Consider the following 19,090-nt stretch of genomic DNA (forward strand, 5'->3'; position numbering starts at 1 on the left):
AAACCCTAACCGACAGACTGCAGGGGTACCTGTGAAGCTCAGGGACGATGCCAGACCGCTACAGCTGGTTGTAGTGCTGTCTTTACAGAAGAACACCATAAGGGATTGCCTTTTATTGCTTAAGGGAATTAATGCTCAGGGACATTTTGACTCTTTAGAGCCTGAGAAATTATGCACTATACACCAGAGAAAAAGGTTGTAATTTGAATCTTAGGTGGCCTAAAATTCATGAAGGTTCAGAGATCTCCTCTATCTATGCATCTAAATAATCAGCCTTAAATTAGCTGCAGTGAAGATCTGATTATTTTTTCTACTGCAGCGTCCTCCCTCTCCCTTTCGTGTTTTGTGGCAGAGGGCTGTGGACAATTTCTGCAGCTTCAAATTTATGATTAATTATTCTTAAATTATTAAGGTCTCTGAATCATCTGTTCATCTACCTGTAGACACATTTTGTCTACCTTGATCATGCTCCTTTTTATTAACCTTGTCATCAAAGCACAATTTCTCCTGAAATCATTTTATGTCCATAAATGTTATGGCATCCTTTGTTTTGCAAAGTGGAGGATTTTTTAAAAAGCCTTCGTCCTTCCTTCTAACAAGAACAGGATGTGCAATAACTTTGGTTTATATAAGCCTTCCTGGAAAGCACGAGAGAAACTCTGGAATCAATAAAAGCTGCAGTGTAATAGCAAAAAGAAGTAAACTTTTTGTGAAAATATGTTGCACTACAAGGATACATTAAGAAGGTGAAACTTCAGGCCTCAGTTTTACAGTAAGTGTACAAAACACAATAAATTACTGGGATTGTTCTCTTATGTCGCTTTAGTAACTGAGTACATTCAGTAGAATACCAGAATATATTATTTGGCTAAGCACTGATTTATTGCCTACAGGAATTATAGAAACCGATGCCCAGATTTGAAGCGTTGTATCTATTACCTAAAAAATGAAAAGAACAAGCCTTACTTGACCTACAGTCTTACAGAATTTAGGGCATAAGAGATGCAAAAGCAATAGGATGACGTGGAGCAAGCTCCCTTAGGTTCACTTGATGTGCAACAGCTCCCGTCACTGCAGCTACCAACACTTGTTGATTCAGCTGACACCAGCGAGCCAGGCAAAGCTGTGCCGAAGTTTATTTGCAGAGAAATTCTAAACTTGACTCAGTGGTCGGACTGCAGTAATAAACTGTAGCACTTGACAGGAGAGAGAACCAAAGTGAAAGTAACAAATCGCTTACCTTTGCACTCTCCGCTATGCTCCATGCACACAACAGCCGAATGCAGCATTTTAAAAAATGGGGTACCACTAGAACAAATGTTTTCACTACTCTTCTACTAAGTGTGAGGTGAAACAGGAATCGGGAGAACCACTTGTGCTACAATGCAGTATTTCAAAGATATAAACAGTAGATATATGCCTAGCTGGCATTCTCTTGCTGGCAACCCAGATAGGTGTTGCCCGTGGCTCTGTGCTGGTCCAATGCAAAGAGGCCGGTGTTATTTCCTGGTACCTTCAAATACATCTTTGGTTACTAAATAACCATGACAGCTTGCTTTCGTGGAATCTGTGAATTCACCCTTGGTTTTACTCTAAACTTAGAGCAGAATTTGAAACTGGGGAGGAGGGAAAACTTATTCCAACTATGTTGTCATTTCAAAAATTACACCCAATTTCTCATGCCACAGAGTCGATAGCTGATCACTTTGCATAGCCCTTCATTGAGTCAGAACATGGCAACTGGCAGTCTGAGCAATGAATCACAATCTGATGGCAGCACACAGCTCACGCAGCTGAACTACAGCTTATCCTACAGCTGAACTCTTCCGGATCAACCCATACGCTAGTGCACCTCACAGGGATTTACTTCATTAAATCAAGAGTGAGACCTTTTGTCAGTGAATCATCCACTCCCTTGTAAAGTAGAGCATGCTACTTGTCCTTATTGCACAATTAGTAATACACACAAAGAGACTTAGGTACTTTTCAGGACAAAGGCAGAATAATAATGGTTATAGATATAGATGGATATATATAATATATAATTTAAAATTTTATTTTAAAACTTTGCGCATACACTTCTTCAGCATCCTCCTCTTTTGTTCATTGCACTGAAAAGTTTCAAAAAACACAAAATATATCCCTTTACTAAACATTTTTTGTTCTTAGGTTACAAAAAGATTAACATTTCACAGTCACAAAGCAGAAGTACATTGGTCCAAAACACCTTCCTCCAGCAGGCCCTCCATTCTTCAGGACATATAAAACCTAGACAGTTGTACAGATCTCAAAACAAGATGACTTGTCCAATGAAGGAAAGAAAAAGGTGGCAGCTATTAAAAAAAAAAAAAAATCCCAAACCAAAATAAGACACCTATGAAAGAACACCACCAGCAATGGTTTAAAAAAAAAAAAAAAAAAGAGAGAGAAAGAAAAAAGAATGGGAGTGGAGGTGGACAAGGGCATCCTCCTTCAAGTACATCACAGGTAGAAATACAGCAGCACAGTTACAGCATCGTTTGGTCACTCTCTGTGGTAGCCACATCACTATATCTTCATCTAAGACACATGGAGGAAAACCTATTTACACACCAAAAATGTTGGGGAGGAACAACAATTCCACACAGTTTGCAATTCATGTTTGATACAAAAAATGTTGAAAGTATTTGTACACAAAATGTAAAATAAAAGCACAATGCCGAGGCAGGAAGAAACACAGTAGATTTGCTTAGAGTGTGTAGTGTTCTTTAAAAACCTAGCAAAAGTTCAAAGCCAAAATCTGCCCAAACATCAAGTGCAGTTCTTCAAAAATATCCTGGAGGCACAGAATCAACTGTACCTCACAGACCTCTCTTGTCACATTTTAACATGGAAGTAACTTTAATATGGAAATCCACTGCTAACAGCAGACTCTGACCACTTTTCCTTTAGCTTGTTAGCCTTGTTGTTTTTTAGAATTTCTGAAAAAAAATCTCTCTCTTTCCAGCATGAGGCCACTGAACATCAGCCCTCTCAGACAATACACTTCTGGGTTCATGAAGGAAGCATCATTGCATTAATGTACCAAACGATGGTTGTGTGCCTCACTTAAGGTGTAAACGAAATTTCTACCTACCTTCTTCATCAAATTAAACAAAGATTTTAGGCTGTAGTGCAAGAGAAAAATGTCCAAAATGGCCATACTACCTTCTGCAACAGTATTCACAGAAGAATGGTAGAAGCTTCTTGGTTTCAAGTTTCTAGAAATTGGGCTGGACTAGGCACCAGAAGACAGTGTTACATTGCACTGTCGGCTAACCTGAACCACATGGCACACTATTTCCTTTCCTTGCCGTTGTCCAAGGAAGGACAAGAACTTGCCCGACTTTCTAAGCAGTGTCTATGTGCAGGCAAGGACACAGCACTGTGCAACAGCAGTATGAATACAGACGTAACTCAGGACTGAGGTTCCTTGCTACTGAGGCTTAAACAATTTTGGATACTACGGGAACTTCACTGGCAAAAAAACCCATAGTGCTGCTGGCATCAGGCAGTAACTAAGATGACATGCCAAGGATCTAAAATTTGGAGTTGGTGCCTAACTTGCTCCAGTTGGAGGAGGCGAGGTGTCTGCTCCTAACGCAGGAGCATTAGGAGCTGAGGAAGCTCTAGGAGCTTCACTGAGCCCTAGAGCAGCTGCCAGTCTGCACGTGGCACCACCCATCCTGTGCCTATCTGAAAAATGGTACTGTGCACCACGGATCCACCCCACCATCAGTGGTTTCTAATGTTGTGACTCCCAAAATAATTCAACCTATAAAGGGAATGGGAAATGCTTTTAATTATTCTTGCTTCTCACATAATACCTCCCCAGTAATGACTCCTGCCTCCTATTTAGATGAGGCTTTGGCATGTATATGTATTTATACCATGCCTTGAAGCAGAGCACAGACCACCGTGCAGGCACCTAAGGAGCTGCTAGTGAAAGCAGATAGAAGGGAAAGCCCAAGTACTAACGCAGCATATCAGAGATGTACCAGAGGTGCTCTAGGGAGGCAAGCATGTAATTGTATAACAGATACTTTGTAAAAAAGCAAAACAAAAAGCATCACAGCATAGTTTTAGTCACATACATCTGAGTAGGAAGCTTTTTATTATCCTTTAAAGTTCTCAGAATTTATTAATTGATGCTAATTGATATTAGTTGTTGATACTGTACTTCCGCCCTTTCCAGGAGAGGGTGTGATAGCTAACACAACTCCACCTGGGCACAGCTGCTGCAGAGAAGCAGGCTGACTGATAGCAATACCTCAGATGACCAACAAACATATTGGAGGCTGATTCACGAAGCCATACCAGCGCCCACGAGATTTTGCTCTGAGAAGTCACCAGCCAGTTTGCTCCCACCAAGTCATGCACTCTGCTAACCCATCTCTCCAGCGGTATGTTTAAAAACACCCCTGAATGAGAAGGTGCATTTTCCTTGCCTTGAAATTACACTTCTAAATTTTGGCAAACGCTACACTGGAAATTTATTTCCACCACATTGCACTCAGTGGTTTTATAATGACTGATACGTGTGTTGACACCATCTTACCAAATAATGAAGACTAACAACGCGTGGGCACTGAAATATTTGACTCAGGCTTGTAGTTGGTACCAGCAAGCACCAGCTTCTCTGCTGTTCAGTCGACTCCGCCAGAATTGCCAGCATTAGTTTCTTTGTGAAAGAGGATCCAAATTGCTACAGGACTACACAACTGCATTTGCGAAGAGACAACAGGAGTTACACAGAGCATGAAAAGCACGTTTACAAGTTTATTAGGCCAAAAAAAGAGTGCAAGAGAAGATCTCTTGCTTGAACTTTAAAACATATGAGGGGCCATGTGAAAAATATTCTAGACTCCAAACCTCTCTTTTCACCCACCTGCAAACAGAAAAAGAGGTAAAGGGGAAAAAAATAAGGAAAGAATAGATAAAGCATGACAACACATAATCAGATATGCCATTGATTTATGCTGAAGCTCTAGAATATAAAACATCCATGTTCTGCACAGCTTTATCACATGCAGGCACTGGGGAATGCACGGAACAGTTTTCAGGCTAAAATCATGCAGTTTGGTGCATGTTTGAGCCGTTACACACTCTGCATTTCCTCCTCTCAACCTGAAACTCCTACTGGGTCTAAAGATTCAGAGCAAGGTTAGTTTCAATCCACCGAGACTGTTGCACATGTACTTCCAGATGCAATCAAATAAAGCATCTGGGCAGCTATACCGCACATGCGCTGTGTGGTGTTTACATAGCACATTATAAATTACAAAACTGGCAAGCTCTAGGCCACACCTGTTCAGGAGAAGGTCTGCAAAGGGCACAGCATCCTCTTCCTCCTTTGGAAAGGACACAACATTTGTGAGCTGCCTAGTCAGTGCCCTACAATTATGTCAGCCCCCCATCTTTTGGCTATCCAAGAAGTACAAACCAGATGAGCAGTTCCAAAAGAATGTGGTCAGGGGGTAAACTAGGTTGAACTTGGCTCCCCAGACAATACCCCTGCCTATACACTGCAACCTTCTGAAGTTTTTTCTTCAACTCCTGCCAATGAAGTAAGAGAGCTGCCTGCCTGAAGAATAGGCAGCCAGGTTAAGCTGCAGATTTGCTCAGTTGTTTCCCTCTTGGACTATTACTTTTACTCTGATAATGTTTTACTCAGATTTTCTTTATTTAAATTGATTCACTACTGCTGAGAAAAAAGCTGCTGAAGCTAGCCAAGGGCTTGTATCTATCACAGTGATCTTCTGATCCTTGACTATGGTCCTCAATACCAAGAGGACAAAGCTATAAGCTGTCACTTTCTGATCACCAAGTCAAGCAGGCAAAGGCATACTGAATAATAAGTGAGGCAGGAAGAAGTGAAACGACTTTTAAATAGATCACTATCTGGGTATCTAAATTGATAATGAGAATACCATCACTTCAAGTAGGAATCCAACAAAAAATACACTCAGGAACCCAAATAAATTTACTGAATCCCAACTGATGCAAAAGCTGTATGGTCAGGGATCCTTTCAACAGGATAAAGCAGGCAGAACCATTCAATGAATGAAAATCTGATCCCAAAGAAACCATGGCCTCCAGGTAAACATCACATAAAGCTGAGTTTGCGTGCTCTGTATAGTCATGGTATACACACAACAGGGAATCTTGAGAAACAACTCCTCACACCAGAATAAATTTTGCCATACAGAACTGTGACCTATTTCTCCTGGACAATTTTGCAGGTGGCTGTTTTAACTGCATTAAACAGGCATAGTCACACTGAAAACAATTTCAGTTTTCCTACTAAAATACAAGAGTATAGTCTACTGAAGAAGAGACAGGAGAGGAAAATGGGGGTTCGAAGGATTACACAAGTTCGAAGTTGTCCATAGGTAAGTCATGAATGCAACTTTTTGAAAGAAAAAGACTCTTGAGTCTCATATATGTATATATAGGTATTTTTAAAGGAGATGTGACCCAAATCACCTTCTGAATATTTGGGGGTAGATTTCAGAAGCCTCCTTGGCTTCTGATACCCACTTCTACTTTCACAACTGAAATGGCTCTTCCAAGCTACATGGTAAACTGAGAAAAAAGTTAATTCCCCACATGGAGGGACGACAGAATCCATAATATGCTAGCAGCATTTAAATCCCATTCCTGTTAAGCACCAAAACCATTTCTATAGGGAAATTGCAATCTTAAGGGTTATCTTTAATCATATACAGTATATGTGCAGAGCCCTACCTTTTGGGCAGAAAAATACCCCTCCAGCATTAGTTTTGAATAGATTACATCAATTGGAAGTGTCCTGGTCAGATCACCAAAACCATATTGTCTTTTGTAGGCCCTTCCCAAAAAGATCCCCATCTTACAACCACTCTTGGTGCTACTTTCATGACTGTTTGTTCCCGTGTATTAAAGGGATGACGTAGACAGAGATGTCGTCTCCAGAGCCCAGCCTGTCATTGGATATTCGCCAGCCCCGGTCCTTCAGCACTCCCCTGGCTCGCATCACCAGGTCCTGCGCCGCCAGCGTGTACCTGTGGAAAAGGCAGAACACAGCCAGGGAGTGCTCGTCTTCGTGAGGAAAGTGGGTTTTCACAGCCTGCCAGATTTACTGTTGTGAGCTACCAGGACAAGCTTCCCAGTGTATGAGAAGCAGGCAGGAGAAACACAAACCATGGCATACCCACAAAGCAACCCCCTCCAGTTCAGTGACGGCTCCTGCATCAGAATCTAAAGGTATCTGACAGGCACAAATCGATCAAAAAGTCACTGGTCATTTTGGCTGCTCGGCTTCACCAGTTTTCAGAAAAATATTAACACACTTGCCTTAACAAATTGGCTTTTTAGGAGTAGTCTGAAAAACTGAGGATCCTAAATACCACTATTTGCTGTTGAAAACTACATCCTTGTTCACTGACACACCTGAAGGTAAACATGGCTCAACTATTTCAGAGACAAACAATAACAAAGTCATTTGAAAGCAAGTAATAGAGCACTAAAAATAAACTCCAAATTACACTTTAAACCAAGTAGACTAACTTGTCTGTTTTCCTTGACCGTAAGAATGATTTTTAAATCTCTTTTATTCTAAAACTGGAAAAGGAAACTTATAGTTAATACAGCCAGATTAACAGAGTCCCACAGTCCTCTCACATTTATGAGTTCAATGAAAACTGTGTGAATGTGAATTTTCAAGTGCTTAATTTAGTGAAATACCATGTTTCATGTTGCTTCAAAACTCCCAGCCTGTGCTGGGCTGAGTGGCATTGGATTTATGGGAGTTATTTTCTGTCCTGAAAAAATAACAGATGCTGCTTGGGGGCAGAAGGGTGTCAGAGTCCAAAAGGTGGTGCATGACAGTGCTCCATCATGTGCTCCAACATGTTCTCCCTTATCGTCTAACCTGCTGTTACTAGATCAACACATCTGTGTACTCATTTAGAAGTTTCCTCTGAAAGAAGTCTCATTATGGGTAAACATCTACTGTCATGTGTTTTTCTTCATCAGTCCAACACCTGGCTGAGATGTTTTAAATTTGGTTGGGTGGAGGCAAGCTTTTCTATGACTTGATAATTAAAAATTAATCGAACAGTTAAAAGACTGACAAGAAAAAACAGTTCAATATTGTGTCTGCCTGTCTTTTATTTGAAGCGTAAGTATCAACCTCCAAGATGATGCGGGGCTCTGTGAAGCCAAACACACAGGCCACCAGAAGCAAAGCACATCTCCGTAGTTTCCAGAAACCAGGAAGGACAAGAAGGGCCTGCATTTCAAGACCCCCTTTTTTAGGCAGGATCCTTGGCCAGAAATGATCTGCCCAGATCTCATGTGAGGAATGGGAAAGAACAGTATCTCCATTGACCAGAAGCAGGAGGGGGCAGGGGGGAGGAGGAGGAGTTTATTAAGTGAGTATCCAGGACTGTTCTAACCCCAGAATTTTTCACCAGAGAATGCATTTTTAAATGGTAATTTCCATCAGTAGAGACTTTATTCACTCTCTGGGGATAAAAGAAGGAAAAAAACCCAGTTATGTTCTGTTTCTACAATTTTGGTGCCATAAACTCAAATGACTCCTTTGAACCAGGAATAGATTTATTTGCTCTACTAGAAAGATTTCTTCAATGCAAATAAACCAATGTTTGTCTGCCCAAAAGGTCTCATGTTAAATCCAAGTAATGTTGTACAGAAGCAATGCACCCCCTGCTCCTAATGGTACTGAGTGGTAAAATTTCCAGCCCTCGCTAGTTTTGACAAAAGATTTACTTTTAGAAGAGAAGGGCCCAAGGCATGAACTCTAACACACAGGCTTGCACACACACGTGCACACTGTCCGCACGTTCCGAGATAAGTCTGTACCAAAGACCTCAAGCTGTAACGGCAGGACGTAACAAGAAGCACTGCCCGTACTACTCTAATGCAACATGAAATTGTATTTTCTAAGGGGAAAAAACTCAAACGTACATACTTGCACTCCCCAGCTCCCAAATCAGATGCAGGGCTCAGGAACAAAAGGACTCCACGTGGCAAGCGAGAAACTGGAATATTTATTCACAGCATGTCTGATGCTGAGTGAATTTTGGCTAGAACATCTTTTCCAAGGATTTCTCAGCTATTGTCAGAATTTAAGAGAAGAAAACACCCATCATTCTCGGAGAAAACTTTGCCTTCCTCCTTTTTCTAATTACAAGGGCTCCTCACATCTAAAGAGTACAAAGGAATGAGTATTGCTCTTGATTTTGTAAAGCTTTTGCTGCTTAATGTTTGGAGAGAGCAAGATAAAAAAAAAAGGAATTTTAATAAACCAGAAACTGTCTCGTTGTCCTGGTTTCAGCTGGGATGGAGTTGATTTTCTTCCTATTAACTGGTATAGTGCTGTGTTTTGGATGTAGTATGAGAATAGTGTTGATAACACACTGATGTTTTAGTTGTTGCTAAGTAATGTTTACGCTAGTCAAGGACTTTTCATCTTCCCGTGCCCTGCCAGGTGCGCGGGGGGCTGGGAGGGAGCATGGCCAGGACGGGCCGGCACGCGGGCGCGGGGGGCAGTTATTCCATACCATATGACATCATGCTCATCATATAAGGCTGGGCGAAGAAGAAGGAGGGGGGGGACATTCGGAGTGATGGCGTTTGCCTTCCCAAGTAACCGTTACGCATGATGGAGCCCTGCTTTCCTGGAGATGGCTGAACACCTGTCTGCCGATGGGAAGCAGGGAATGAATTCCTTGTTTTGCTTTGCTTGCGTGTGTGACTTTTGCTTTACCTATTAAACTGTCTTTATCTCAGCCCATGAGTTTTCTCACTTTTACCCTTCTGATTCTCTCCCTCATCCCACCTGGGGAGGGTGAGCGAGCAGCTGCGTGGTGCTCAGTGGCCGGCTGGGATTAAACCACTACACTCGTAGAGAGACACTGAAATGCGCAAGAAAACCAGCATATTGAAGCAAAGGAAAAGGAACAGGTGAAGGCAGTACTGAGGTAACATATTCCTCTCCTTGTGTAGAGCTGAATTGGAGTGATGCTGTTCAACTTGGCACTAGAGGAGATAGGGCGAGTCTCTTGTACCTGGAGATGAATAGCAGCAGCAGTCCATTACCGAATGCTTTATTCTCCAGCGCTGTGAACTTGGGATTCAGCTGTCAAGACAGCATTAGAGAACTGCTGAAGTAGTTTTAAAGTATCCACTTCCTCCTAATGAACAGCCTCGCTGGAATACAAGTTTTGTGTTTTAAGAATAAATATATGGTTTTTTTTCCTTCTGCTGAAGCTTTCACTATTGATCAGTGAAAGTACTGCAGGAGAAATGGTGACAGTGGGGGAAATGTGCTGCTGTCTGAGCAGCTTATCTTCTCACACCCAGCAGAGGTGGAGCAACTCATAAATCTCTAGCTAGTGTGAGAGAGAGAGTGAGAGGGAATGAGAAAGGACAGGAGGAAGGATGAGAAATAAAAGATTCCCAAGGTCAGTGGGTAAACCTGCATAAGTGCAGCTGAAGGAAATGGGCAAGAGTCATGCTTCTCTATCTTCATACCTTTTCAGAGAGATGATGTATGCAGAGAGATGAAGGCAGCAGTGTGTCGCTACCACCTGTTCTTCACACAGGGTCCCCTTCATGCTGTTGTCTGCCACAATACCCGTAAGAAATGAGCTGGCTAAGAAATCCAGCTCCACCCCAACTTCTTCACTCCATCACAGCCCTCAGGATGAGACTGTTCTCTAATCAAGTCTGTGCCCATCACCCGCTGCCCAAATCCCCTGAGGCTGTGTCTGCATGTCTGGGTGAAGACAGACCCGAGGACTTTGCTCTCCCTGCACTTGGAGATGCCCAGGCACACGCTACGTTTGACAGGATTCGAAGATGTTTTTCTGTGGGTAACAAACACTTACAGTTCTGACAGTAAATATCAGCAGGAGAGTGTCCCAAGAGTGTTGCCGAGGGCTGTAAGCTTTTACCCATCAGGCTATACAATGACTTCTAATTCAAATGGGAGGGATATTGTTCCCTCAAAGAGCTAATTACGTAACAGATAACTACTCTGCAGCTCTAAAATCTTCCTCCCTAGCTTTTTTTTTTTTTAAATATAGTGCTGTCAGGGAATAAGTAGGCTACTGGGTCAGGCGGATCCAGAGTCTGCTCCACAGGTAGGTTCTCCAGAAGACCACAGCATTACCAAACCCAGGGGGCAAGTCTCGTACGTTCTGACAAGTTTTCTACATCCCTAGCGATTTCACATTTCCAGCTGATCACCTCACCACAGACTATGTCACTACACCCATCACAGAACACGACATTTTGTGGGATAACATTTCCTTTAAACATAACACTGATAATACGGCAAACAAAATTTTCCTGTCGCTGACTAGTGAGAGGAATGAACGCAGCTCCACAGTCTGAGCTGCTATGCTATTGTAAATTCATTAGTTATACCTCATTTGGACCACTGTGAAGTAATTACGTAAAACCTCTCACACAGTACTTTAAACCCTTTAAATATTCTTTACAACCAAGCAGCAAGAGCAATTCCACAAAGGTAATTTTCATAAATATCATTGTAAACTATATGAGGGACTGCTCTAATTACCTTTTGCAAGCTGGCATGAGACATGTCTTGCCACCACTATTTGTAAGCCTCTAAATGACCTGGCATAAAGTTACTTAAAAGAACAAATTAATTTTCAATTCAGATGTCCATTCATAGACCAGTAGGTCAAACACTAATAAATGTGTTTGTTCTAACTCATAATACAGCAGGCCCAATTCTGGAGTGTGTTGTACTCATGCTGGCACAAACCGGGACTAATCCCCCTGAATTACTGGGACTAAACCAGCACAAACAAATCTAAATGAAACAAAGAAAATCTCTTTTTTCCTTTAGTGTCTCTGATTTCTGTAAGTGTTTTATAATGGATGAAAAATTACTCACCTAACAAGTCAAAAGATCGAACAAAGAATTCCCATTCCTACTGCAGCAAACATGGTGGCCATCACCAGCTTTGGAAAGACCAAAAGGAACAAGACAGACATGACACACCCAGACTGTATTCACAACAGACAGGACCAGCGAGGACGGTAGGAAGAGCCAACCTTTCCCAATTACTAGATGAGAATGGGGACAGAGCAGGGCAGAGGTACTACATTATACCAGGTGCCTTTGCAAGTGGCGACTCAGGGATGCAGAAATGAGAGCAAAAGCTCCCTAGCACCTCTGAACGTTGCTAGGGAATAACCGAAAGTAGACTGGGTGGGTCATCTCCTCCTACCTAAAATTAATGGCATATCTGCATAGCACATTGCCAGATGCCCTGGAAGTGCCCCTCGCTAATCCTGCCTGATCTCCTCCCAGAGAGAGGGCAGAGACACTTCCATGTCTTGCTGAAGTAGAGACTGCCCTGGCTGTCATTCATACCACATCTCCTCTTCAGCGCAAGGAGGTGGAGAAGGTCAAAATATTGCAGTCGCAGCTTCATGTTAACCATCCAGTCACCTGAAGACAGAGTGCTTGCAGCAAAACATCATTTTGCATTCCATGTTTGTAAGTGTCAGGGCAAGAAAATACTGTTCACGAATCACTTTGGAGCTGCTCTCACTTTAAAACCCAAGTGGCTGTCAGGGTGTCCCAGTTATCTTCGTTGTTTGCTGATGGAGAACAGGACTGACCCTGTGAAGATGACCACTTAGAAACATGAGAAACACCAAGTATTTTGAGATGGGTTTCCCTATGTCCTCAAGAGTTGCCACATCTAAACAACTGTAAGTTGAGTTCTTGCACTGTCCCGAATGTTTTCACTTGGTTGCCGAGATATCCCAGAGCTTATTTTGAAGCTCCACTTTCTGCAGGCCAACTGGGGACGTGTAAAAAGCTTTTCCCCACACTCAGCCCAGGGCGAGGGCAGAAGACAGCGACAGCCAGGCCTGAATTCAGGAGCAACACACACTTCCCTTCCTGAACACTCCCTAGGGAAGGATAAACCTCTTTCCACTTTCACAGTCCTCCCTTTTACAAGCGAGAGACTTCTGATCTCTAGCGTAATGTTTTAATTCAGGGTGACACTGAACTCAGCAGCAGACAGACTGATGGACTCACTCAAGGCAGACAGCGCTCTAGCTAGTTATTTGGGAACTTATTTGTTTGCTTGATGGTATGTTTTAAAGACAGAAACTGATCAAGTAACAGGAGATAAAGACAGGAAAATGAAGAGGATGAGGTAGGTTAAAATTGAAATGGAACAGAATCCAACTAAGTGAAATAGAGTCAGACTTTCCACCTATTTCCACTTATTTTGTCACCACACCTGTCCTGCAGCTGAGCATCCCCTACTGAAGGTGTGTTTAAAGGTCACAGCATGACCATGAATGAGTGGGAATCACACTGTGCAGTATTTACATACATGGTACATACATACACAGTGAGAGAGAGGGAGATACCATGCTGATGATGTCCTAGTGAGAAACAATCTTCAGTGTTAAGGGACTATCCAGGGGAGAGTTAAGTGGAAACCTGTGACTGCTGGAGACAGAGACCTGTTGCTAAGACCTCAGCCTCCTACAGTTTCCACAGGACCTCGTACAGCAAACAAAATGGATCCCATGCCAAGATACTGTGATCTCACAACTTTTCCTTTGAAGGCAGGCAATTCTGAGTTAGACCCTCTCCCTCAAGCCTCCCCATTTGCTGTAGAGGCTCCATCCAACTTCTAAAAATGTCTTCTTGTAAGTGTTGCATATTTACTGAATGTTTTTCCTATCATACTTTCTACAAAAATACGTTACCAGAAAGCGCTCTTCCATGGAGAAGCTAGAAAATCAGGGACGAGCACAAACCTGTGGGGATCATCGGGGTCACAGTTTGGTAGAAAGTTAGTGACAGCTTCTGCCACTTCTTCATTTAACAGCACATCCCAGAGTCCATCAGTAGCTAGGATCAGAACATCATCTGGCCCATGCTCGTACTGCAGGAGGTCATAGACTCTCACCTAAAACAAAAAAACCCCAAGAGACATCCATGAAGGAGGAGACTGGCAGACCTGTTCGTGAAGCGTTGCTGCATTTGGCTGCGAGTTAGCAGGTTCGGCCAGGGCACTGAAACACCTCTCCCGCAGCACTGCTGGGATCTGTCTCCAATTTAGCCCTCGAGATGGCAACCCTTCCTGCCCTGGCTCAGCGCGGCTCAAGTGCTGACCCCAGCCGGGATGGACGCAAGTATTCCTAAGCCGGGCTGTAAAGCACCGTGCCGCCCGCTGCCGGCAGTGCTTGAAGCCTCTCCCACCCGGCAGCCTGGTTTTGGCGTGTGAGGCTCTTCCCTATCATTGGCAGGACTGGTCATATGGAAGCTGAATAGTTTATTTGATGAATTTTTGACAGTTTCTAACAAAATATTCACAAATAATTGTTTTCACTATTTGTCCAGATCCATTTAACTCTGCCAGATAAATTGCACATGTTCAGAAATGCCTGTGTCACAGAAGGCATCGCATTCACTTTTCTAGACCTGAGGCAGCTGCTGCACTCAAGAATTACGCCTGAGCAAGTGAGTAGTTCCACGAAATGGAGAAAAACTGTTTACCTGCTCAGTTATGTGTATCTGTAAGGAGTTCACTAGGTAAAGACCGATTCAAAATCTGCACAAAAGTGAACCCCCAAGCTTATCCACACTACTAAAATGTCCACCGGCTTCACCTTGTCAGTCTGCAGCCACAGTCACGCTGACCACTGCTGCTGGCACCTCCGTAACACCCTGCCTTTAAAACAACTTCCACCGTCCTCTTCCCAACAAGGCTGAGGAAAGCCGGGAGCAGAAGAGGCAGACACGGGGGGGCCAGGAGGCTGTCAGCTGAGCCAGAATACGAGGAAAGGTCATGGCAAGCATCTTAAACCGAGCCTTTAGTTGGGCGTAACTCTCCTTCCAGCATACACTGTATTCCAGCTGACAAACTGCCTGCGATTTCCAGGTTGCGACGGGGAGCCGTTACGAAGCACTCACGGAGCACTTTAATTACCACAGCAAGAACCACAGTTTGAAAGAAGTGTGACAATCTTGGCAAGGCAGACAGGAGGAAACGATCATCTGTACTGAAGTTCGGAAACGGTGCACCCCGTCACGCACCCTGCTCCGGCCTCGGGCTCCACTAACAGCAGCGGCAGTCAGGAAATTTGTCAGAACAAGCATTTGGCATAACTAGAAAATATGAGCTGTTTTATTCTCCCTCCTGGTGCATTCTCCCCTTAGGAGCCATGGAGCAGGCAATGCACATAAAATGCCTGGACCTTTTAATGTAATTATGATTTTATGGGACTGCAACCAGTACCGGAGAAAAAAAAAAAAAAATCACCTAGACCTGACTGCTAATCCTTACTTGTTCGCCTTTCACTCAAAAGCACAAGAAGGTCATTTGTAAAATGTGACCTTCACTTCATTATCTAAGATAGCAGCTGAATAAGGACTTCGGAGAGGATTAAAGTCAAGGCAAGATACTCTCTTCATTAGAGCATATCTCTTTATTCAGATTGAGTGGGAATACTGTTATAGAAGAGATCCCTATATGCAGCACAGCTCTCCTCTCAAGCCCATTGCATAGAAACCAGTAGCGTCATAGTCCCCATTCCCCCAAATTTAGTTCAGCCTATAACAGCCCAGGGTTTCAACTCAGAAATCACTGGCGTGTGGGGGCTAAGTTGGCCAACACAGCCATCAATAAGCACCACGTATTCTGGTCAGATCTCTCTGGTACGGGCAAATATTTGAGAGCATCGGGGTTAATGCTCAGGGATGCACTCAGCAGCAAGCCCCTCGTAGGAATAACCACGCTTCAAATGTCAGCGCTAGGAAAAGCACATCTACCATGACTCTCCCACCCAGGCAAAGTACACATTACACCACAAGAGCCTTTTTTGCAGGAAACCAAGACCATGCATCACTGATTTGAATCCTTCTGAAATGAACAATTTTGTCCGACTGGGGAGTGGCACAGGGGCGGATAAGAAACTTGTCAAGGCTACCTGCAGCCAATCCACAGGTCAAAAGGTCCAAATCCTTGGTGTAGCACAATGCTAGAGCGACACCAAGAACGAACGGATCATTTTACTTAGAACATGTTTAGTTTTTGGGGAAAAGAAAAAAAAATGCAATCACTGATTTTATGGGTAATCTGGGAACAAGGTAGTTACCTCCTAAAAGCAAAAGCTTTGTGAACTGAGCACCTCCAGAAAGGGTTGCAATTGAGAAGGAACTAGATGTCAGAAGAGTTGCAGAGAAGGGCAGTGAGGTGAGCAGTAAGGGATGCTAGGCTGGTACCCAGGCTAAGGAAAAGAGAGTGCCAAGGTTACAGGAGGCAAGCGTGGTGCAACTTCAGGTAAGATTCTTGTATACAAGGACCAACTGGACATAAAACAAAACTTTCACTGAAATGCAGCTTTGTCTGCCTTCCAGTTACCACAGCAGCCACACATTAGGGCAGCCATGTCCACATAATACTTAATTTTTTCTTAAGCTCTTTCTTTGTGTCTTTCCTCAGATTTCTAAAATACAGCTGCAGGTGCCCCCAGTACATTGCTGACAAAAATGAGTTAATTTAGAGCCATCCAGTCTATCGTAGGTTCAGGTTATGCTCACAGACCACCTTGCCCAGGTGCACAAACATCTCCTAACCCTTCACTTTTCTGCTAGCAGCTTTGTTCTAGTTCTTACTTGGGTCAATGAGCGTCTCTTGCAGTAGCGACATGTGCCTTCAGCTGGACACGGAGCAGCGTGACAGCAGAGCTCCCGGAGGCACACAGGCTGGGCAGCACCACCAGGGCACGTGTAATGGATGCTCAGACCAGCAGGACTCAGCAAACATCCACTCCACACACCCCACATTGTGCAACACCCCACAGCATACTCCACACATGCTGTACAAAAAAGGCGAGGGAGTGTGATATGCCAGAGTTTCGGAACAACAAGCAGAGATCCAGAGAGTTACTTAAGTGCCTGCAACAGTAAGCAATCCCGCAGCCCTGTAAATCTTATGTGACTGAAAGCAGCTCATTGCCTCCAATAGAAATTATTACTTTATAAGTTTTTTTTTTTTTTAATTTCAGAGCCAACCTACCTAACAACTGATTCCTTCCCATAGCTGTATTTCAGGAAACTCAACAACAGCGAGGTTTAAGTGATGTTCTGTCTGTGACAGAAGTTCGCACAAAGCTGCAAGCACCGCAAAACAGTATTACATAGCCCCACTAGTGCAGATGACGGCTGGCCAGACACCGGCCGGCAGCGCAGAGGTTTCTTTAACTGGTGCTGCACCCTTGACAAATTTCCTAGCAATTCCACTCAGAATCTTCAGACTTTCCGTCATGACTCATTGCTTCTGCAGCCAGGTGTCAATGCTGATAGTGCTCCACAGAACTCATGTCCTCTGCCCCAAATGCCTTGGGCTACCTGTGCTCTGACCTCTGCCTCCCGTGCTGTCCCGAGAGCCTTGCCACTAACTCCCCCCAGCTTCTCGGCTCCTTCTGTGCTGCCCTGGCAAACTTCCTCACCCTAACATCTCTCTGGAGCATCAGGGCACCCCTCGAAGGAGCCTAGTTTGATCACCATACTTCTACCATCCACTGATGTCTTACTTGACTTGAAGCAGACCATCTGTTATCTAGGTAAACTTGACTTCAGCAACCAGAAAATGTAAAAAGCCAACGATAAGGAAGTAGCACCACCTCGGTAGCACAAACATCCATGACAACAAGAGTTGGGTTACGCTATATTTTATCCTGACTGGTACTTACAGATCTCTGCTGATAGGTAACAGCGGATACACACCGCTAGAGCCCATAGTCACACACGACATCTTTCCAAACATGTGTTATGCAGTTTGTCAGATAACGCCTTTCTTCAATCCAGATATTTGTTTCTCATATTGCTCACCTACATGCAGTCAAGAGCGCTGAGAAAAACGCTCTGGGCAAGCAACGAACAAACAGGTGGGTTGGTTTTATATTTACATTTCAAACAGATCTACCCACTGGACAAGACCTGCATTTGGCTGCCGAAAAGGACCACAGCAACTCTGCGAAGGCGCTGCGGCTTGTTTGCCAGGTTTGTTTTTAAGAGGCAGCCAACGCGAGTCCCTGCGGCTTGAAAACCGCTCACAACAGAGTGACACCGAGCCTGCAGCCACCTGAGGTGCTCCTCAGCAGCCAGCCCCGCGGGAATTCGAGCCAAACAACAGCCCGCATTCACCCGCCTGCACTATTGATCAACTCGGCTACTTCAATAAATTAAGCCCTTTCTTAATTGTATCGTCTCTTTTTATGCGCAGTGTTATCCAGCGCAGCTTCGCTGGCAAATGATGAGATCTTTCAATACCACCCTCCAAGTAATTTATATGTAAATAATAAAAAGCGGGTCCCAACACTGCTCCCTGCAGCACTCACCAATTAATCTCCTTTTAGCTTTTTACTGCCACCCTTTGTTTCCTGCCCTTTAGCCAATTTCCAGTAGATTGTGCCAACTTTCCACTTAGTCTATAGCTTCATATCTTTTATATTAATAACCTGTGATGCAGAACAGCTTCTCAAATGTTTTCTGAGAAATCAAAGTGCTCATGCAAGACCGTCTACTGCGTTTTTTTTTTTTCCAATTCTCTAGTAGACATAACCCTGAAGGACTTTAAGCTACAAGCGTGATGTTTGCTTCTTGAAACCACCTTGACTCCCTTTGATCAAACAGTACTTCTCTAAGCATTTGCCTCGCTTGTTTTTTTAAACACTCTAACTCCTAAAGATTTCTCCAGAAGGCAGATGTGAATCTAAAATGGTCTCCTCTGACGTATTTGTGGAATTGTCAGAAAGATTTTACTAACATAATGGAAGGGGAGAAATTCTCCTTCATTACCTTCTCATCATTTGCTGTGGTGGCTGGCTTCAGGTTCATCGCTGGCAAGGGCCAAACACTGCCGTCAGAGCCGCACCTCTCCCACCAAACGGCTGAGCTGCCATTCGAAAAATCTCAGGATGAAATTCTGCTTTTCAGCTGCAACAAGGCAGATCTTGCTGAGCTTTAAAAAGCAGAATTTCCTTGTTGCAG

The 19,090-nt window shown here is 43.6% G+C and overlaps 1 protein-coding gene across 1 annotated transcript in view; it reads right to left on the minus strand.

Moving 5' to 3' along the window:
- Positions 1 to 6,913: 6,913 nt before the first annotated feature.
- The window catches only part of LOC104076773 (protein phosphatase 1H-like), a 56,706-nt gene continuing 44,529 nt past the window's right edge, over positions 6,914 to 19,090 (minus strand). The window contains exons 7-8 of the mRNA XM_009577767.1: positions 13,849 to 14,000; positions 6,914 to 7,061 (exon numbers count right to left, since the gene is read on the minus strand). Of these exons, the coding sequence (XP_009576062.1) occupies positions 6,914 to 7,061; positions 13,849 to 14,000 (300 nt within the window). The remainder of the gene's footprint in view (positions 7,062 to 13,848; positions 14,001 to 19,090) is intronic.

The sequence above is a fragment of the Fulmarus glacialis genome, unplaced genomic scaffold (assembly GCF_000690835.1).
Source record: "Fulmarus glacialis isolate BGI_N327 unplaced genomic scaffold, ASM69083v1 scaffold3540, whole genome shotgun sequence".
In the NCBI taxonomy this organism is placed as follows: Eukaryota; Metazoa; Chordata; class Aves; order Procellariiformes; family Procellariidae; genus Fulmarus; species Fulmarus glacialis.